We start from the raw sequence: 23,549 nt of genomic DNA, 5'->3' as shown, positions 1-23,549 counted from the left end.
TTATTTGCATAAATGTTGTTTTGTAGAGGATCTATTTCTATAGCCCATCTTGGCGTGTTTTATAAAAATGTATAGTTTTGCTTATTTTTTAAGAACATTGTGCTGATCTTAAGACTCCTAACCAAGCCCCACAGTATCAGATGTATACACGCGTATACAGACTCCTGATGGCTCCTGTTTATGTTATAATTCTTTTTATATGCAGGGGAGGGGGGAGTGTCTGCTCTTCTTGTTTTCCCAGCCCCTTTCAGTGGATGTCCCAGCCTAACATTATCAACAGTGCTAAACTGGGAGCTTCTAAGTAAGTTTTTAAACGGTTTTATACTGGATTTTTACATCAGTATCTGTGCATATTCTTCTTTATAGTAGTGTCTATTACATTCAGTTATATGAAAATGGGTGTATACTGTCCCTAGAACAATTGTTTTTGTGGTGCTAAAAGAGAAAAAACAAATTTGAGATTGTAATTTAAAACTGTTTAATGATACACAATAAATCTGCAGTAAATTGTCAGTTTATTTTTCCTAGTTTTTCTGTAATTTAACTCTAAACTAAACATTGTGTATTTTGCATTCATAAAAGAGCACACAACAGGCTCCACAAGCATAAACTATAGAGATTTTGTAAACCTAATGACAGTGGCAAAATCTGTCATCTCCAGTTTCAAGACCAGAATGCCTCCTCTAAATAAGGAAACTGGTGGGTAGAATGTGACCGTTGAAAAACTGTTGAAGCAAACAAGGTGTGTTGTAATATAGTTGAAACTCTGCTGATATGTTAATCCATTGGAAGACTGCAGAAACAAATTGTAATTACATGGTTTGTTCCATTGGTTGCAGCACTTGTATGATGGTCACATGATGCAGAGTATCAAATTCCTATTAGCTTCAGTTTACTTTGTAATGCACTGCAGCCTTCTCTTATAGCCAACCTGCTTTAGAAAGCACTGTCCATCTGACATAGGGTTATAAACATACCCAGCAGAACAAACTACACTACCAGTGGGAGGTAGGAGAGATAAGTAATAAAATTTTCATTTTCAATTGTTGTCTCTAAGTATTGGGCTTTGATATACAGACAGAGATCATATAAAGAAGTTGATAAAATAAGAAGATCTGAGTTCCCTGCAAGCTCAACACATTTTGATGGGCTGTGGTTTCAAAGAACAAAACTCAGCTATTTCAAATACAAAAATAAACCTAAATGATAATTTCCTTATACATTGTAAGCTCTGTAGCTGGTATAACAAGTCATTGGAAACACATTAAAATAAAAACAAATTTACAGTGTCCCTTTAAATAAGCCAATAACATACTAGACATTGAGCAGTATACAAACTCATTTACAGTTAGTAGTAACTGACAATAACTAAGGGGGTATTAAAGTGGTTAAGGAAATAAAGTGACCATTTAAATATTGTTAAACGTTTATTTTGTATAAAGGTATTTTGCAATGCTGTGCTTGTTTGCTGATATATATTGTGAATATATAAGAAAAAGGTTTTGAAGAATTGTAAATACAGGTGGCCCTCGGTTCAGTTTGCACCATTTCTTTTATTCCAGTCATGTGACTGCTATTGAAAAGAATTGAGAAGCAGTGCATTGATTAAAATAGCCAGTAGGTGGAGCTGTCCGCTTGTGTTGCAGCAAAGCCAAGCAAGCTGAAATTAATCAGTTTAACCAGACCTGAGCTATCGAGCAGATTTCAAAGGAACAAGATCTTCCTGTCTTTAAATCAGTCCAGATTGGAATGCATAGAAAGAACTGTTTGCAGAAAAATGCAAGTGAAGTCTGTGTTGTGTGATTATTTCATTAGGTTTATAATGCTGTTTAGCAAATGTTTTTGTTCATTTAACTTAGTTTAATTATATATTCTGTGTTGTGTGATTATTGTATTAGGTTTATAATGCTGTTTAGCATTTAAAGTCTTCATTTCAAAGCTTTAAAAATATTGTATTAGGTGTTACTTATGACAATTTTGAGAGGGGCCTGGAACCTAACTCCTTCACTTCCCATTGACTTACATTATAAACTGGGTTTCAATTTACAACGGTTTTGATTTACAACCATTCCTTCTGGAACCTAACCCCGGTGTAAACTGAGGGCTACCTGTAATTCCATAATAATGCAGCAAACCTTTTAACCATTTTTCTGCAGATTTCCAATATATTAACATTATCAGCAGAGTCTGAACCATATTACAACAGATTAACATCTTGTTTGCTCCATTTGTTTTTCAATGGTCAAACTCCAACCCTTTCCTTACTACTATCAGTCTGTTAAGAAAACCTCAATTGTTTGGCTTCAGCAGAAACTATAAGAAAGCAGACTGCAAATTAGGGTCAGATATGTGGCAGGGTTATGCTTGTGAAGCTGCCATGTGCTCTCTCAGTTTTCTCAGAACTGGAATACCCACAATTTCAATAACAAGAAAGAGAAGCAAAATAAATAATATTGCAAACTTGTTTTACTATTCATAATTAAGCAGTTTATGTTACAATCGGAAAGTGTGTACTGTCCCTTTAAGTTAACGAGCCAGTAAATAAAGGCTGCTGGTTTGTACTACTGCATTACACTGCTGGCTGATTATATCACTCACTGGTGTACAGAGGTTACACAGAAGCATAGCCAGTAAATAAAGGCTGCTGGTTTGTACTACTGCATTACACTGCTGTCTGATTAATCACTCACTAGTGTACAGAGGTTACACAGAAGCATAGCCAGTAAATAAAGGCTGCTGGTTTGTACTACTGCATTACACTACTGGCTGATTAAATCACTCACTGGTGTACAGAGGTTACACAGAAGCATAGCCAGTAAATAAAGGCTGCTGGTTTGTACTACTGCATTACACTACTGGCTGATTATATCACTCACTGGTGTACAGAGGTTACACAGAAACATAGCCAGTAAATAATGTCTGCTGGTTTGTACTACTGCATTACACTGCTGGCTAATTATATTACTCACTGGTGTACAGAGGTTACACAGAAGCATAGCCAGTAAATAAAGTCTGCTGGTTTGTACTACTGCATTACACTGCTGGCTAATTATATTACTCACTGGTGTACAGAAGGTACAAAGAAGCATAGCCAGTAAATAAAGGCTGCTGGTTTGTACTACTGCATTACACTGCTGGCTGATTATTTCACTCACTGGTGTACAGAAGGTACAAAGAAGCATAGCCAGTAAATAAAGGCTGCTGGTTTGTACTACTGCATTACACTACTGGCTGATTATATCACTTACTGGTGTACAGAGGTTACACAGAAGCATAGCCAGTAAATAAAGGCTGCTGGTTTGTACTACTGCATTACACTGCTGGATGATTAATCACTCACTAGTGTACAGAAGGTACAAAGAAGCATAGCCAGTAAATAAAGGCTGCTGGGTTGTACTACTGCATTACACTACTGGCTGATTAAATCACTCACTGGTGTACAGAGGTTACACAGAAACATAGCCAGTAAATAAAGGCTGCTGGTTTGTACTACTGCATTACACTGCTGGCTGATTATTTCACTCACTGGTGTACAGAGGTTACACAGAAGCATAGCCAGTAAATAAAGGCTGCTGGTTTGTACTACTGCATTACACTGCTGGCTGATTAAATCCCTCACTGGTGTACAGAAATTACACAGAAGCATAGCCAGTAAATAAAGACTGCTGGTTTGTACTACTGCATTACACTACTGTCTGATTATATCACTCACTGGTGTACAGAAGCATAGCCAGTAAATAAAGGCTGCTGGTTTGTACTACTGCATTCCACTACTGGCTGATTATATCACTCACTGGTGTACAGAGGTTACACAGAAGCATAGCCAGTAAATAAAGGCTGCTGGTTTGTACTACTGCATTACACTACTGGCTGATTATATCACTCACTGGTGTACAGAAGCATAGCCAGTAAATAAAGGCTGCTGCTTTGTACTACTGCATTCCACTACTGGCTGATTATATCACTCACTGGTGTACAGAAGTTACACAGAAGCATAGCCAGTAAATAAAGGCTGCTGGTTTGTACTACTGCATTACACTGCTGGCTGATTATATCACTCACTGGTGTACAGAGGTTACACAGAAACATAGCCAGTAAATAAAGGCTGATGGTTTGTACTACTGCATTACACTGCTGGCTGATTATATCACTCAATGGTGTACAGAGGTACACAGAAGCATAGCCAGTAAATAAAGGCTGCTGGTTTGTACTACTGCATTACACTACTGGCTGATTAAATCACTTACTGGTGTACAGAGGTTACACAGAAGCATAGCCAGTAAATAAAGGCTGCTGGTGTGTACTACTGCATTACACTGCTGGCTGATTATATCACTCACTGGTGTACAGAGGTTACACAGAAGCATAGCCAGTAAATAATGTCTGCTGGTTTGTACTACTGCATTACACTACTGTCTGATTATATCACTCACTGGTGTACAGAGGTTACACAGAAGTATAACCAGTAAATAAAGTCTGCTGGTTTGTACTAATGCATTACACTGCTGGCTGATTATATCACTTATTGGTGTACAGAGGTTACACAGAAGCATAGCCAGTAAATAATGTCTGCTGGTTTGTACTACTGCATTACACTACTGGCTAATTATATCACTCACTAGTGTACAGAGGTTACACAGAAGCATAGCCAGTAAATAAAGGCTGCTGGTTTGTACTACTGCATTACACTGCTGGCTGATTAAATCACTTACTGGTATACAGAAGTTACACAGAAGCATTGCCAGTAAATAATGTCTGCTGGTTTGTACTACTGCATTACACTACTGGCTGATTATATCACTCACTGGTGTACAGAGGTTACACAGAAGCATTGCCAGTAAATAAAGGCTGCTGGTTTGTACTACTGCATTACACTGCTGGCTAATTATATCACTCACTGGTGTACAGAAGTTACACAGAAGCATTGCCAGTAAATAAAGGCTGCTGGTTTGTACTACTGCATTACACTGCTGGCTGATTATATCACTCACTGGTGTACAGAAGCATAGTCAGTAAATAAAGGCTGCTGGTTTGTACTACTGCATTACACTACTGGCTGATTATATCACTCACTGGTGTACAGAAGTTACACAGAAGCATAGCCAGTAAATAAAGGCTGCTGGTTTGTACTACTGCATTACACTACTGGCTGATTATATCACTCACTGGTGTACAGAGGTTACACAGAAGTATAGCCAGTAAATAAAGGCTGCTGGTGTGTACTACTGCATTACACTGCTGGCTGATTATATCACTCACTGGTGTACAGAAGTTACACAGAAGCATAGCCAGTAAATAAAGGCTGCTGGTTTGTACTACTGCATTACACTACTGGCTAATTATATCACTCACTGGTGTACAGAGGTTACACAGAAGCATAGCCAGTAAATAAAGGCTGCTGCTTTGTACTACTGCATTACACTGCTGGCTGATTATATCACTCACTGGTGTACAGAAGTTACACAGAAGCATAGCCAGTAAATAAAGGCTGCTGGTTTGTACTACTGTATTACACTGCTGGCTGATTATATCACTCACTGGTGTACAGAAATTACACAGAAGCATAGCCAGTAAATAAAGGCTGCTGGTTTGTACTACTGCATTACACTACTGGCTGATTAAATCACTCACTGGTGTACAGAGGTTACACAGAAGCATAGCCAGTAAATAATGTCTGCTGGTTTGTACTACTGCATTACACTGCTGGCTAATTATATTACTCACTGGTGTACAGAGTTTACACAGAAGCATAGGTTACACAGAAGCATAGCCAGTAAATAAAGGCTGCTGGTTTGTACTACTGCATTACACTACTGGCTAATTATATTACTCACTGGTGTACAGAGTTTACACAGAAGCATAGGTTACACAGAAGCATAGCCAGTAAATAAAGGCTGCTGGTTTGTACTACTGCATTACACTACTGGCTAATTATATTACTCACTGGTGTACAGAGTTTACACAGAAGCATAGGTTACACAGAAGCATAGCCAGTAAATAAAGACTGCTGGTTTGTACTACTGCATTACACTACTGGCTAATTATATTACTCACTGGTGTACAGAGTTTACACAGAAGCATAGGTTACACAGAAGCATAGCCAGTAAATAAAGGCTGCTGGTTTGTACTACTGCATTACACTGCTGGCTGATTATTTCACTCACTGGTGTACAGAAGTTACACAGAAGCATAGCCAGTAAATAAAGGCTGCTGGTTTGTACTACTGCATTACACTGCTGGCTGATTATATCACTCACTGGTGTACAGAAGTTACACAGAAGCATAGCCAGTAAATAAAGGCTGCTGGTTTGTACTACTGCATTACACTGCTGGCTGATTATATCACTCACTGGTGTACAGAGGTTACACAGAAACATAGCCAGTAAATAAAGACTGCTGGTTTGTACTACTGCATTTCACTGATGGCTGATTATATCACTCACTGGTGTACAGAAGTTACACAGAAGCATAGCCAGTAAATAAAGGCTGCTGGTTTGTACTACTGCATTACACTGCTGGCTGATTATATCACTCACTGGTGTACAGAGGTTACACAGAAACATAGCCAGTAAATAAAGACTGCTGGTTTGTACTACTGCATTACACTGCTGGCTGATTATTTCACTCACTGGTGTACAGAAGTTACACAGAAGCATAGCCAGTAAATAAAGGCTGCTGGTTTGTACTACTGCATTACACTGCTGGCTGATTATATCACTCACTGGTGTACAGAAGTTACACAGAAGCATAGCCAGTAAATAAAGGCTGCTGGTTTGTACTACTGCATTACACTGCTGGCTGATTATATCACTCACTGGTGTACAGAGGTTACACAGAAACATAGCCAGTAAATAAAGACTGCTGGTTTGTACTACTGCATTTCACTGATGGCTGATTAATCACTCACTGGTGTACAGAGGTTATACAGAAGCATAGCCAGTAAATAAATGCTGCTGGCTTGTACTACTGCATTACACTACTGGCTGATTATATCACAAGCTGTGTTAGTGCTACCAAAACAGAAAGGGTCATTACATCTCTACAACGCTGCCACATTATTTCCGTGGCATTTGGTGACAGACTGGATAGGGGCAGATTTACCAGCTATTATTTAGCGTTAAAGGGACATAGAAGTAAGCATTAAAGGGACATGAAACCCACATTTTTTCTTTCATGATTTAGAAAGAGAATGCAATTTTAAACATCTTTCTAATTTACTTCTATTATCTAATTTGTTTTATTCTCTTAATATTCTTTGCTGAAAAGCATATCTAGATATGCTCAGTAGCTGCTGATTGGTTGCTGCACATGGAAGCCTCGTGTGATTGGCTCACCCATGTGCATTGCTTTTTCTTCAACTAAGGATATCTAAAAAATGAAGCAAAATAAATAATAGAAGTAAATTGTAATGTTGTTTAAATTTGTATTCTCTATCTGAATCATGAAAGAAAGATTTTGGGTTTAGTGGTCCTTTAAGCTTTCAGATATAATTCACAATTCACTTGCTGCTCTTGGTATCCATTGTTGAAACTTATGAGAACACACTGAAGTAGTAGCAGGAGAGTGCACGTATCTTGACCACTATATGGTAGCAGCATTTGTAATAATAGTAATAAGATTAATTACTACAAATACAAGTGGTGAGGAGTGTCTTGTACAAGGTGTTTTACATTCAAAATTAAATTGCCCATAACATTTGTAAATTAAACATTCCTATAATTCACCTCTGCAAAAAAAATAATTCTTTCAAACCCCTGAGAGACTGGAAAAATTGCATATATGCTGCAAAATGCTGACCTTGCTACATGATACACAGTGATTAGTTAATTCTATTTCATACTCATCAAAATGGTAAACATACATAAAATGCATTTCAAATTATTTATCCCTGGACTGCTGTGAATGTGCAAATCCCTGCAAATTTTGCTAACGACATTACAGTGTTAAAGTGTTTTAAAACATTTTATAGTACATTCACATTTTTCAATGCAGTAATTGATGATATGCACACATAAATCAAAACAATGTGTAGAAATGCACAGAAATCAACTGATTGTGCTCTTATTCTGCAAGAACGACAGTGAACATAAATGCACAAAGAACCTTACCGCATATTTGAATTTCAGATTAAACTCCCGGTCATTTGCACGCAGGCACCTCTCTTTCTCTGTATTGAGAAACAAAATAAAATTATGTCCTGATAAAGTTGTAACATTTCCTAGTTCCTAGAAAACCCAGTAGTAGGAGAGAGAAGTATGAAAATACTTGTTAAAAAAAATAATAATCACTCCTTGATATTTTATATGCCACTATTTACAGCTGGTTTGTTTAAATGTAAAGCTTGATTGCAAAGTTTTACCCATAACCCCTTGCTGCTATGGTTTGTTGAAATATAAAGCGTGTCTGCAAAGTTTTACCCATAACCCCTTGCTGCTATGGTTTGTTGAAATATAAAGCGTGTCTGCAAAGTTTTACCCATAACCCCTTGCTGCTATGGTTTGTTGAAATATAAAGCGTGTCTGCAAAGTTTTACCCATAACCCCTTGCTGCTATGGTTTGTTGAAATATAAAGTGTGCTTGCAAAGTTTTACCTATAACCCCTTGCTGCTGTGGTTTGTTGAAATGTAAAGCTTGTTAGCACAGTTTTACCCATAACCCCTTGCTGCTGTGGCAGCACTGTGTAATGACTTCTCTAGACTTGTAAGCACTCTACTCAGTTTTACTACAGCATTGCAGGACCTTATTAACGTCCAGGTTACAGAGTACATTAAAGCCATGACCCCAATCCACTGTTACCGAACTGATTCTCCCTGCTTCTTGCTAAGCTTTTCACATTCCAGCCCCAGACATGACTCCTGACATGGCCCCTAGTTTGCTGTTACTCGGCCCCCAGATCTCCATGACTCAGTCACCAGCTTCCCGGTCCCGGAAAATGTTGGTACGTACATTATCTTATGTGGCTGATGCACCTTGCATTGCACAACAGTGATATGAGCATAATGAAACTCATTTTTCAAAGAGTGTCTTGTCACAGTTTTTTTTTAACAGACATCTGCAAACTACACAATGAATTAATGATCATACTCAGGAATCATATCAGAAGGGGGAATTTTGCAGCTCGATGCATGTGATATAAATGATCTAAATACAGTGAATCACTTTGCAAAACACTCTCCTATCTTATATGGCTGCAATCCATAATTCACAAAGGTCAATTTTTTTTTAACAACCTGGCAAAAAGTATTTTTTTTTTTTTGTTCCTTGAAATATTTTGTTAAAACTCAGAGGATAAAACCTAATTTCCCAGTAAACAGGATATGACAAATACTAAATATTCCAATATCCTACACATTTCAATAACTATTTCATCATAGCTCTGTAAATCTTAGCATATATGCCTTGCACGCCTATCTGTAGTCAGAAGAAAATGTGAATGTCTCTTTTCTAACATTCATATGATAAACAGAATTTTAGCCTTAATAACGGTTCTTTCAATCAAATGTCAATTTGGGAAATTACATGTAACATTTAAATATCAAGGGAGAGTTACATTTGGACAAAAGTTAGCATCCATTTTAAAAATGATTTAACACACAAATGATATATATTATACATATTTTCTGTAAATACTTTTTTGACATAAGCATTATTGTTCAGCTACAATGGAAAATTAAAAAGTTACAGTTTTAAAAATCACCTAAAATATCAGTGCAAATCTAATTAAATTATGAATGGATAATGCAATAGCCGGTGCCATAACTAAGTATATGATCTCTATACCAACACAATTGTAGCTGCAGATAAGCTCGGTACCATACCCATGCTTTGTTCAGACCATCACCTCCTTTCTGTCTCCGCAAGAAATAGCTCCGCTTGCAACAACAATACAACCGGACACATAGACAAGCGGGCACAGAAAAAGGAGCTCGGTTAGAGATAGGGTTGCCAGGTATCCGATATCTTACTTGATAGTCCAGTATTTCAGATGACTGCCCAGTAAAATGAACATGGACATTTAAATGTCCATTTTTCTTCTGGTCCTCCCTTGCTGCCAGCTCCTTATTCTCATATGTGTTGCTCACACGCACAAAGACAGATTGTTATTTCTATTTCTGCTATGGGTTCCTTAATCAGCAAAATGATGAACTAGTGTGAGTGCACTTCATGGATTAGTGCAAGGAAGATACAGGCAGGTAGCAGCTGTCAGTGACTCTGTACCAGGTAGGAGTTGCCTTCTCTGTGCACAGTTCAGCCTGCCTGTTTTACATATGTCCCTAATAGTCCTCAGCAAAAAATAAGATAAGAAAAAAAACTAGATTCCAAGATGGTGGCATCCATTACTTTACAGAAACTTAAACTTTACAATTATTTATTCAATATTTAAACAACTAACAATTTTAAAAATAAATCTGCATAAGTTTCTTAGACCAATCCTTGCTCTGAATACATCACTATATCTAGCATGCATTTAATGCTTAATATATCTTTCATTTTCAGAGTTCAGTTACAGGAAAAGGATACAAAAATAATAGAAGTGTATTGCAAAGTTATTTTACTATGAGTAATTAATTTTATGTTACATTCTGCCCCATTAAATCTGGTGAGTATCTGGGTACATTAATAGGGATAAGAAACAAAATGTAACTAAAAAGGAATAGCAAACAGGAACTAAGGGAGCAATATATCTACAAAATGAAATATGAAAAACATTTAAAGGGACAGTCTAGTCAAATTAAACTTTCATGATTTAGATAGGGCATGCAATTTTCCAATTTACTTGTATCATAAAATTTGCTTTGTTGTTTTGGTATTCTTTTTTGAAAGCTAAACCTTTTCACAGTTAGACAGTGCTAGTTTATTTGTGCTATATACATAACATTGTGCTCATCCCTATGAAGTTATTTAGGAGTCAACACTAAAAATGCAAGTCTGTCAATAGCACTGAGATAAGGGGGCAGTCTGCAGAGGCTTAGATACAAGATAATCACAGAGGTAAAAAATGTATTAATATAACAGTGTTGGTTATGCACAACTGGGGAATGGGTAATAAAGGGATTATCTATCTTTTTAAACAATAAACATTTTCAAGTAGACTGTCCCTTTAAATAAAGGGGAGTTAGTTAATTGTTTGCACAATTTGCTGTAACTTATTGTAACTAACACACATTAAAGGGACACTGAACCCAATTTTTTTTCCTTTCGCGATTCAGACAGAGCATGAAATTTTAAGCAACTTTCTAATTTACTACTATTATCAAATTTTCTTTATTCTCTTGGTATCTTTATGTGAAATGCAAGAATGTAAGTTTATATGTCGGCCCATTTGTGATGAACAACCTGGGTTGTCCTTGCTGATTGGTGGATAAATTCATCCACCAATAAAAAAGTGCTGTCCAGGAATCACACATGAAACGACTTCTTAGATGGTATTACACCCCCCGCTAGGCTTGCTCAGATGTTCCGCATCTGTTGTGAGATTGGGATGGCACTGCCACAGAGACCGGAGATAGCCCTTCTTCATATCTTCCCCACCAAAACATCCACTCCACAGTCTAGACTGGTCGGCTTCATCTTTGCTGCTATTAAACTTACTATAAAAGTCCAAAGGATGTGGCAGCAATAGGTGAAGTAGAATAAATTTATTTTAAGTACAGCAAACACAGGCGACGTTTCGGGAACAACTTCCCTTAATCATGCAGGATGATATCGTTTGTGTTATATTAAACTCACTTTAGTAAGAGCATGGAAGAAATCTCTGCACCCTGATATTTTAGACATCACTGAAACAATTAAATTTTAGGCTGGCATGGAAAAAAGCTTCTACTCCAGCTTGGACAAAGAGGACCTGTATTGAGCTATCTGGAAACCCTGGTTTCACTATCATGAAAGGTTAGAGAAATGTGCACTACACTAATCTTATTCTTTTACACAGAAAAAGTATCTAGACACCAGTACTTCTCCCTACGTCCTATCTACCTGACATGATTATCTCTCCTCCACCCTCTCCCCCCCCTACCCTTAAATCTATGTTACCCCTCCCCTTCCCCCCCCCCCCTTCCCCTGCACTGTGCCCTACCTGGATGCATTGCCTGGATTTGCTTTATGAGCGAACTTACTTTGTGAAATAGGTTTAGTAATGTATCATTTTTATATACGGCAAGGCATACGCTATAGGCAAATTACCACAGACCTCATAGAACATGCTAGATATTGTATCTCTGTATTTTGAAACGCAGAACAAAAGATATTGAAAAGGACATAATCTAACCAATGTTTTTCTTAGTTATGTATCATACAGATGCGAAAAATATCTATGTTTATCAGATCTTTTCACAAACTGCTGTACCTTTATTTTATATTTTCAATAAAACCTTTTTTTTGGGGGGGGGGGGGGGGTGCTGTCCAGTGTTCTGAACCAAGAAAAACACTTAGATGCCTTCTTTTTCAAATTGCATGCTCTATCAGAATCACAAAAGAAAATATTTGGGTTCAGTGTCCCTTTAAATAAAAAAAGAGAAAACTAAATTGACATATTTAAGTGGCTGTAGCTCATTTCCTTTGCTCAGTTTTACAGTGGAAGTAAAATGAGGGGGGAACGCCCATTAGAAAATGCACAAAATACACGGTAAAGAACACACACTATTTATATGTGGAAAAAGCCCTACCGGAACTCCCAGAGCTGAATACTGTTATTAAGTGCAGCTGGGATACGTCCAGGCTTATTAAAACTGCTCAGCCACTGGCTCAAAAACAGGAACAACAGAATTAAAGTCATTATTATGAGCTGTGTATTAATTTAAAGGGACAGTCTACACCAGAATTTTTATTGTTTTAAAAGATAGATAATCGCTTTATTACCCATTCCCCAGTTTTGCATAACCAACACAGTTATATTTATATACTTTTTACCTCTGTGATTATCTTGTATCTAAGCCTCTGCAAACTGCCCCTTTATTTCAGTTCTTTTGACAGACTTGCAGTTTAGCCAATCAGTGCTGGCTCCCAGGTAACTTCAGGTGCATGAGCACAGTGTTATCTATATGAAACACATGAACTAACACCCTCTAGTGGTGTAAAACTGTTAAAATGCATTCTGAAAAGAGGTGGCCTTCAAGGTCTAAGAAATTAGCATATGAACCTCCTAGGTTAAGCTTTCAACTAAGAATACCAAAAGAACAAAGCAAAATTGGTGATAAAAGTAAATTGGAAAATTGTTTAAAATGACATGCCCTATCAGAATCATGAAAGTTTATTTTGGACTAGACTGTCCCTTTAATACTTAAAGGGACATTTTATTGACAAGTTTTCTCCCCTTTAATTTGTTCCCAATTGTTAATTTTATGCGCAGAAGTGTATTACATTATTTGCATATAGTTAATTTAACATTATTATAGCTGCTGTTCCTGTTGTAACCTCTATATACTTAAAATATGTGTATTGCAGTATTAGCTATAGAAAAGTGGGGGTACGAGAGAAAGAAATCTCAGCCCATTTGAAAGGGTATTCCTGCAGCAGCTTTGAATACGTCTTATCATCTGCTTGCCTGAATAAATTGTTCCTTTGACCCCCAGCAAAATGGATTCCCATATTTTCTTTTGTGAATCAGACAGATCATACCATTTAAAACAAAGTTTCCAATTTACATCTATTATCAAATTTGCTTTGTTCTCATAATGTTGAAAAGAAACCTAGGTAGCATCTAGAGCACTACATGGCAGGAAATAGTGCTGTCAGAACTGTGTCAGCTTCTAATCGTACATCCCTGCTTTACAAGAAAAGATACCAAGAGAATAAAGAAAATGATACTGGAAGTAAATTAGAAAGTTATTTAAAATTGCATGATCTATCTGAATCATGAAAGAAAAATGTTGTGTTTCATATCCCTTTAATAAGAGAATTGAGATTAGGATCAGGACAAACATGAGTGGCACATGTTAAAGGGACATACAGTATAACTCAACACTGTTGTTGTTTTAAATTGATCATTCCCAGATTATTCACTTCTGGCAAGCACTTTGTCTGTGATCTGTAATGCCTTGAACTAATCTAGAATGTGTCTGGTATTGTTTCTCTAGACATTTGAAGAGGAATTCCGGAATGGAAGGTTCCAGTAAATGACTTTTCTTATCTCGCTTATGTCATCATGAAGAAGCCAATAAAGAGGAGGGTGAGGGGTTTGCTGAATGTAACAACCAGTGATCTTAGACTTACAAGCAAACAGTGCAAAGCTCTCAAGCCACAGTGTTAATATAAAATAAAGTGTAAGCTCTTCAGGTCAGAGTCTCTATTTATTGTGTTCATTTTCTACTTTGTTAAATGCACTCATTAAAGGTATATTTGTATTGTCAACGCTGTGCACTTACAGAGCTATGTAAATAAAGCTATAGTGGTGCATTTAGCTTGTGTTCTGCCCTAGGTACAATAAAAAATATGTTGCCCCCTTAAGCACAACCCACCCCTTTTTTATCATATTTCTCTCACATATATTTCTTACTAGACATTTGGATTTGGACAAAAAGAAAAAAAAACTACATTGTTACGACCCCTTTACCAAACAAATCGTTGATTCATTCATACTTTGAGCTGGGTTTTGTGTCAGCAGGAAACCCACTAACCAATAACAATCCAGCAATGTCCCTCTCAGGTCATTAAAGGGCCATTACCTTGTAGTAATAACCCCCTCCCCCCAAAAAAGAAAAAAACTAAATCTAAGACACCAAGGGATTTTTTTAGTTTAGGAAGTGTAGATAAGACATGACGTAGGTATTAGGGAGTTAGCTGGTTGTTCCAGGAGGAATAAAGCTTGAGTATGACATAGGTGTAGACGTTCTGTAAGAGTTAGCTAGGCGTTTTAGAGGAGTGTAGGTAAGACATGATGTAGGTGGTATTAGGGAGTTAGCTGGGCGTTCCAGGGGGAATATAGCTAGAGGATGACATAGGTGTAGGCTATATTAGCGAGTTAGCTGGGCGTTCCAGGGGGAATATATCTAGAGTATGATGTAGATGTAGGTGGTAGTAGGGAGTTAGGTGGGCATTTCAGAGGAGTCTAGGTAAGACATGACATAGGTGTAGGCTATATTAGCGAGTTAGCTGGGCGTTCTAGGGGGAATATAGCTAGAGTATGACATAGGTGTAGGCGTTCTGTGGGCGTTAGCCAGGCGTCCATCCCGCCCACCTGCAGAAAATGGCGACAAGTGGTGATGTCAGTGATGTGTAGCTGACATTATATCCTATAGGAGACACATCATCACTGGCCAGCACTTTGCGGGTTTGCCCCCTTTTTTTTTTAGAAAATATCAACAGACTGAAGGACTGTGAGGCTGACGAGACCAGAAAGACAGTTTTTCGTCAGTCTGTCGATGTTTTGAATATCGTGGCCAGAGACTGAGCCACAGCAGTACAAGAGTTGCCTTCCGATAGGCAGAACCACTCACCGCTCATTTGCATAACGAAATGTCAGCAAGGGGCACCATCATTACAGGACGTTTGAAGATAAAAATGTTGTTTAAAATGCAGATTTCAACACTAGTCAAGGAGATATTGTACATATTTGTGACAAAAGATTGTACTGCTTAGAACGTTTTTAGAAATGTTTACTGTCCCTTTAAAGGGACAGTAAAATCAAATTAAACGGATTCAGATAGAGCATGTCATTTTGAACAAAGCACATTTAAAATTAAAGTCAATTTAAAAGTTGTTTAAAATGACATGCTCTAGCTGAATCATCACGTTTCATTTTGACTTTACTGCCCCTTTAACATGCACTAAATGGACAAACATATTTGCACACCACGACTAATTATTGATCTCAGATGTTTCAGCCACACCCATTGCTAAAAGGGGCATACAAGCCTGACATGAAATCTCCATAGACAAACATTGGCAGTACAATGAGTTGCACTAAAGACCTCAGTAACTTTAAACCTGGCACTGGTATATGATGCCACCTTTGCCACAAGTCAGTTAGTGACATTTCTCTAGTATGTTGAAGGTTTAGGCAAGTTGCTGTATTTTGAGGCAACCCTGAGTTACCTATTTTTATTCTCTCTATGGAGTGAACAAGCACAGATGTGCACACAAACACAAAAGATTTTACAGCAAAAGTAAGCAAAATAAATAATGAATGCACCAACATCTAATTAAACATTTTGTATTATAATCTCAAAATGTTTCATGTCCCCCAGAATGCTTTCCTTCGCGATTCACATAAAGAATACAATTTTAAACAACTTTCACATCTATTATCTAATTAGCGTAGTTCTCTTGGTGTCTTTTGTTGAAAAGTTAGGTAGGTGCAGGAGCTGGGAGCTAGTTGTTTATTGGTGGCTGCTCATATATGTCACTGGCTAAGTTCAGCTAGCTCCCAGTAGTGCATTGCTGCTCCTTCAGCAGAATTGAATAGAAGTAAACTAGAAAGTTTTAAAATTGTGAGCTTTTTAAATCATGAAAAAAAATGGTGTGCTTCACGTCCCTTTAAAGGGACAGCCTACTTAAAAATGATGCCCATAAGAAAGAAACCACGGTAAGCGCTCCGATTTCAAACTGCGGCCCTGTATGTGAATCCACTTGCTTGCGCGGAGCTGGTGTTGCAGTCTCAGCCATCCCCACGGAAACACAATGCACTCTTCTAGTGTCCGGTGCCCAGGAAACATAGGAGACTCCACCAAACTCCAAACACATGAACAAAATATTCCAAGTCCCCGCACTCAGGAACAGGTCATTGAAAAAGTGAGAACATACGAAACGCGTTTGACCTTCTGTTTGTTTTCTCTGGAATTTTTTTGTTTTCAAATAGTTTTATTGGTATTTTTCACAATAATACAATAATGCAATGGTGTTAATAGAATAACATGTCTTCAAAACATTTAACTTTACAACGTCAGCTTCACATATGAAGGTTACTTTCTTAGATACATCTCATCCTGGTATATATATATAGTCTAGGCGAGCATTTTGATAACTTCATGTTTACTAGTTTCATGTTATACATTCTACTACCCATACACCTGTGTAAGTAATCACTTAGCGCCCCGCTTCTAGCCCCATGTCTCGCTCCAGGGGTGTTGGAGGCCGGGCCAGCCATGATTGTGTGAAACCTGCTTTTGTCAGTTCCCAATATAATTTGATGTCTAAAAATAATGCCTTTCTCTGTGTTTTAAAATAGCTGTATTCCTCTAATAATAGTGTGTCATCGATATGTTTCATCCACTCCTGCACTGTAGGTTGTACAGGGGTTTTCCATTTATTAGCTATCAAGGACCTAGCTGAGTTTAGAGAAAACTGGACCACCTTTTGTCTAATTTGGCATATATTTCTGGGGAGTGCGTTCAGCAATGCAATAACAGGGGTTAGTGTGAATGTGTCGCCTAACAGTTGTCTTAGGAAAAGTTCTATCTCTCGCCATAATGGCCTAACCACGGGGCAATACCACCACATATGGGACATAGACCCCCTGTTGCTGCATCCCCTCCAGCAGAGGTCGAATGTGTGTGGGTATATGCTTTTAAGGCGTGATGGTGTCAAGTACCACCTTGATAATAACTTATAGTTGAGTTCTAGCATTCTAGTTGATGATGATGACCTCCCCACCAGGGCATAGATTCTACTCCATTCTTTGTCCTCTAGGACAATATTTAGGTCTTGCTGCCATTTGGCGGTATATGACGGTCGTGTAACCCTGCCGTCTGCCTGTAACATGGATTTTGCTAGTGATAAAGTGTGCCTGAGGGGGCCTTGAGCAGTACATATGGTCTCAAAACGGGTCATAGATCTCGTCCAGTCAGGTTTATGTTTAGACGTTTCAAAAAGGTGTTGCAACTGTCCATATTTCAACCAATTTGCAAAAACCCCATGCAGGATGTCCCCTAGCTCTTGTCTGTTTTTTAGCCTCTGTCCGTCCAAAACCATATGTATGGGTATCGTGTATCCAATCTCATCTGGGATTGTGTTTATTAGGCTATATTCCATACCTCCCAAAAATTCTGCATTCGGGGACACCGGAGTCAGGGGTGATCTCAATGTTGAGATGTAAGGGCAAGTTCTCAAAATTTCGTCCCAGATCGTAAATACTGAGGTGTAAAATTTAAAAGTGTTAGCCGCTACTGGTCTATGTGACTTGAGAATCCAACACAGGGCTCCCACATGCGGGGTCTTCAGTATGTGGGAATCAATCGTTATCCAGGCTTTTATGGCCTCATTCCTATTCCAATCTAATACCCTCTGAACCCCTATTGACCTGTAGTATGTCTCCACGCAGGGGAGTCCCACCCCCCCGCCCGCCAGTGTCCTGTAGAGTGTGTTCCTATATACTCGGGGTTTTATCGAGCCCCACACATATTTATTCAGTAAAGCTTGTAGTTTTTTGATAAAGCTGGGCGGGAGATGTATTGGGAGCGCCTGCATAATATACAAAATTTTGGGGAGAGCTGTCATTTTCAATGTTTGAATCCTCCCCCACCAAGAGAAGGGCTTCGTCCCCCAGACCTTTAAATCTTTCTGTGTGTTATTGAAGAGTGACCCAAAGTTAAAATTGAACAGATGCTTATGTTTTGGCGCTAGTTTTATTCCTAGATATTTAATAGCCTTAAACTGCAATTGGTAGGGGCAGTCCTTCATTATTGATTCTAGTTCCTGTTCTGTCAAATTTACGTTTAATATCTCAGACTTTTGATGGTTAATTGAAAAATATGACAACCTACCAAATTCCCTAAACTCCTCTGTCACCGCGGGTAGGGAGGTGTCGGGGGAAGTAAGAGACAGCAGCACATTGTCCGCATACAACGAGACCTTGTAGTTATTTGGTCCTGGGGGTATCCCCTTGATTAGCTAATTTTGTCTTATTCGTGCCGCCAGCGTTTCAATACCCAGCACAAATAGCAAGGGGGACAGGGGGCACCCTTGCCTCGTCCCATTCCCTATCTGAAAAGAATCAGACAAAACACTGTTCACCTTAATCTTTGCTGTTGGTTTAACATACATTGACTGAATTCTATTTATTACTAACTCTCAGAAGCCGAATTTTTTCAAGGTAGCGAATAAAAAGGACCAATTGAGGCGATCAAACGCCTTTTCTGCGTCTGACGCTAGTAAAATGGAGCTTATTCCCTGTGTCTTGGCGTATTCCATTAACTGCAGGGCTCTTATGGTGTTGTCCCTGGCCTCTCTGCCAGGGACAAAACCAACCTGGTCTGTATGTACTAAGGTTGGAAGGAAGGGGCTAATTCTAGCTGCCAGGATTTTCGCATAGATTTTCAAATCCGTATTTAGAAGGGATATTGGTCTGAATTTAGATGGGGTATCTGATAGGTTTTCTAATTTCGAGATCACTGCGATGTGCGCTTCTTTGGTTAGAGTGGGGAACTGCTCTCTTTCATCGACAGCCTGAAACAACGAGAGCAGGTGGGGCTCTAGGACCTCACTAAAGGTTTTATAATATTTATTTGAAAGGCCGTCTGGACCAGGGCTCTTTCCTGCAGGCAGCGATTTAATAGCTTTAAGAATTTCTTGTATTGTTATTGGCTCTTCCAGCGCTAATCTTTGTTGATCGCTCAACCGTGGGAGGTCAATAGATCCTAAGTAGTTGTCAATATCTGCTTCACTAGGGGAAGGTATGGACCTATCCAAATTGTAGATGTTGTCATAGAAGTTTCTGAAAACTTCTGCTATCTCTGGACTCTTATGAATGTTATTTCCAGAGCTGTCTTTTATACTAAAAATGTGGTGTTTGGCTGTTTTCTTGCGTAGAGCTTTTGCTAATAGTGCTCCCGCTCTATTACCTCCCTGGAAATATACCCTGTTCAGAAATAATGCCCTCCTGTGAGCGACTCTAGTTAGATACGAGTTAAGCGCTAATCTAGCCTCTGTTAATTTAGTGAGGGACCTGTCGTCGGTGGGGGTCTGTTTGTGAGCGGTTTCCGCCCTGTGTAGTTCTGCTGAAAGTTCTTTGTATGTCAAGTTATTGAGTTTCTTTAGTCTAATGCTGTGACTAATAAGATTTCCTCTTATTACAGCTTTATGAGCTTCCCAGAGGACACCTTTCGAATCTACTGAGTCGGAATTATGAGCGAAATATTCTTCCAATTTCTCCCTAATGTCTTGTACTATATCGGGGTCGTGAAGTTGTAAGTCATCTAGTCTCCAGAATGAGTGTCTCTGGGGTTTCATGGGCCAGTCTATCTCTAATAGTACTGTCGCATGATCAGACCAAGCTGCCGGGGTGATCTCTGTATGGGTTGCTAATGTGAGGTGACTGTGATCTATCAACAGGTAGTCTATTCGAGAGTATGATTTCTTTGCATATGAGTAAAAAGTGAAGTCTCTAGAGCGTGCATGCTGTAGTCTCCATGCGTCCACTAAAGCAACTGATTTAAGGCTGCCTGCAACACTTATGCTAACATTATGTGGTCCCCTTGATCTAGGAGCTGAGCTATCCATCTTCGGTTCTAGGGGTACATTCAGGTCACCACCCACTATTAATATTCCTCTTTTAATCTCAAGGAGTTTTTCACATGCCCTTCTGATGAACCTCGCTTGTTTCACGTTGGGAGCATAGACACAAGCCAGCGTGACTGGTGTTTCGTATATAGAGCCTCTAAGTATGAGGAGTCTGCCCTCTCTGTCTTCATATTTATCTAGTAGTTGGAAGGGGACATTTTTATTTAACAGGACCCCTACCCCCGCTACCTTCTTGTTTGGGTTGGAGTTAAAGAAACCTAAGGGGTAATCTGGTGACATAAATTTGGGCGCATTAGATCCCAAAAAGTGGGTCTCTTGGATGAAAACTATGTCGCCCTTAAGTTTACGGAAGTGATTTAGTGCTATGGACCTCTTTGTGGGAGAGTTGAGGCCTCTGCAGTTTTGGGACAACAACACTAGTGGTTTGCTAGCCATAACCTATGAGACCTAAGTGGTTTGTGCTGTTCAGCTAGTGTTGTGACGTGAAATATGGTGTGGTGCAGGCCGGCCTCCCCCACCCCTAGAAAAACACGAGACTTACCGCTGCTTTTATCTCTGGGCTGCTTAAGAGTTCTAACACCTTCATGTACAGTTGTAACGCCTACATGGGAATAGTATCTCTGATGAGTCGCTGGCTGACTTCTTAAAAACAGAACAACAATAACAAAAATCAATGATAACATAACAGAAACAGAACTATCAACAACAATGAACATATTGTGGTCTTCAGACACAGTAGTGTCTAAACTAAATAGGGGGTGGATAGAGACTAAAATACTCTCAACATTCACATTGGGAAATGGACAGTAATAGAATCTTATAGTACATGCATATCTTGTGAAAATTACGGATCTAGCTCATTATTAATCTAACTTGTAAGGAGCAACAGCATTATAAACTTCATAACCAAAATGTTACACTTATGTCTTCTCTTAACTAGGTCTTTATTCTCTTAATTTAAAGTCCTATTAATGGAGGGTGAGCTCTCATTCATGGTCAATGACCCTTCTTATAAGTCACACTCTCAGTTGGTCAAGTGTCCTCCGCCACCTTCGACCTATTCTGGATTGGTGGAGTCTGGTTTCTTGTCATTTCCGATTGACCTTTTGCCAATGGGGTCTCTGAGGGAGCTGCACCTCCCCCGGTAGGTTGCTCCCTGGGAGAGCTTTCTTGTGTATTGATGGTGGGGTGGGTAGCGGTATGTCAATCAGTTTACAGAATTCTTCATGGTCTTCAGTGGACTTATAGGTGGCGAATTTGTTTCCTTTGTTGACCCTTAAGCAGAAGGGGAATCCCCACCTATAAGGTATCTCCAACTCTCGCAAGTGTTCGGTGAGGTATCTGGCTTCTTTTCTATTATTTAATGTCATAGGACTAAGATCTGCGTAAATTTGTATCGAGTGACCCTCGAAGTTGAGAGGAGATGCCTTCCTCGCTGCTTGTGCAACTAGTTCTTTATCTTGGTATTGATGAAATTTAATGATTAAGTCCCATGGGGGGTCAGCATCTCCTGGCTTGGGCCTAAGTGCCCTGTGGGCCCTGTCTAGCTGATATGGGGGTGCAGTGGTATCCTTTGTTAGATTTTGGAAAAGTCTTTGCAAATATTGTGGGGTGAGATCTTGTGTGACGCTTTCCGGGACTCCTCTAATTCTTAGATTTTGCCGTCTCCCCCTATTGTCTAGGTCCTCCAGATGGCTCTTCAATTGCTGGATTTCAATATCTTGTACCGAGAGGCATCTAGAGTGAACATCTAACACAGTGTTGGTGTCATTCACTTGCTCTTCCATATAATCAATTCTCTCCCCCATGTCTACCAGATCTTTTCTTACTTCTGCCAAACCATCTTTTACAATCTTTGCAACTTGTTGCAGTAGGGTATTAAAGTCCGCTTTGGAAGGCAAGGTATCTAAATCAGCCCTTGTTAGCGGGGCGCTTCTCTCTGATGTTGTTGACTTAGGGGATGTATTTGTAGACATTTCTCCTGCCTCTTCATCTAATTCCACATCTGAGTGCTGCGAAGTAGTCAAGGCTTTAAAGTATGTGTTCAATTTGGTACTTGCAGCTGAAGTGGATTTTGCTGCTTTGTCCCCTTTTGTGAGCCTTTTAGAAGACATTCTGTTATACAGGTAATGCTGTGCAACTTGGTATGCAGTCTGGGTTGTTTGCTTGTTTACGGTCAGTGGCCTGGTGGAAGTGACAGGATTTCCAATGAGGATGTATGCGATTATCTCTGTGTCACGGCACTTCGAGTGTCTGAGCCTTTAATAAAGTTTGTTTCTAGTTGGATTTATAGTGCGGCTCAAAAGTAGGTGTTTTAAAGGCAGTGTGCAAAACTGCTTGTATCACAGGGAGCCACGTGTATAACTAGGGCCTTGTAGCGTACCTTTAGCTTGTCTCCCGTGTCTGTCCGTGTGTCAAGTACGTCCCAAACAAGTTTTTAGCATATGAGCAGTGTTCGTGTGCTTTTTAGGCCCTTTCTCTGTACCCCTTAGTTAGAATGAGTGCGCTGTGAGCGCTCTGTCTGGGTGCTGCTACAATCTAAGATGGCGCATGTGAGGTAGCGTGGTTCTTGTTTCGGGCCCCACCCGGTGTCTTAGCGCAATTCAAAGGTAAAGATGCTGAATTGGCCCCTTCAGATTCTTACTTGTAATCCGGAGCGGGTTGCTGATACTCTGAAGCCTTTTCTATTGCGGGTTATGAGTAGGCCCGTCTCCGGTGTGGTCTGGATGGCACTCCGGTGTCTGTGCAGCTCCAGGGCAGGGTCTTCCTCCTTTCAGGTGCTTTGTAGCAGCGGTGCTGTTTGTAGAGGGGTAACAGGCTATTAAGGGCAAAAAAGTGCGTCGGTTACATGCTTATCTGTTCCCAATGTAAACTATCGCACAGAGCTTCTCCAAAATGCGACTCTCCATCTTGGCAGTCGGCTCCGCCCCCCCTTTTCTCTGGAATTTTATTGAGCACGAAATAAAGCCTATTTGTTGGCAACTACCTGGTGTACTGTCTATACATAGAACTGTCCCTGAGTGCGAGGACTTGAAATATTTTACTTAAAAATGTTTCTTGTTTAAAAAGATAGATAATCCCTTTAATACCCATTA

At 39.3% G+C, this 23,549-nt stretch overlaps 1 protein-coding gene across 3 annotated transcripts in view; it reads right to left on the bottom strand.

The window, feature by feature from the left end:
* The window catches only part of LOC128648395 (phospholipid-transporting ATPase ID), a 381,201-nt gene that overhangs the window by 138,287 nt on the left and 219,365 nt on the right, over nucleotides 1-23,549 (bottom strand). For all 3 annotated transcript variants that reach the window (XM_053701018.1, XM_053701019.1, XM_053701017.1), the window contains exon 3: nucleotides 8,109-8,167. In XM_053701018.1, the coding sequence (XP_053556993.1) occupies nucleotides 8,109-8,167 (59 nt within the window). The remainder of the gene's footprint in view (nucleotides 1-8,108; nucleotides 8,168-23,549) is intronic.

The sequence above is a fragment of the Bombina bombina genome, chromosome 2 (genome assembly GCF_027579735.1).
Source record: "Bombina bombina isolate aBomBom1 chromosome 2, aBomBom1.pri, whole genome shotgun sequence".
Taxonomy (NCBI): domain Eukaryota; kingdom Metazoa; phylum Chordata; class Amphibia; order Anura; family Bombinatoridae; genus Bombina; species Bombina bombina.
This window is presented reverse-complemented; position numbering and strand designations above follow the sequence as displayed.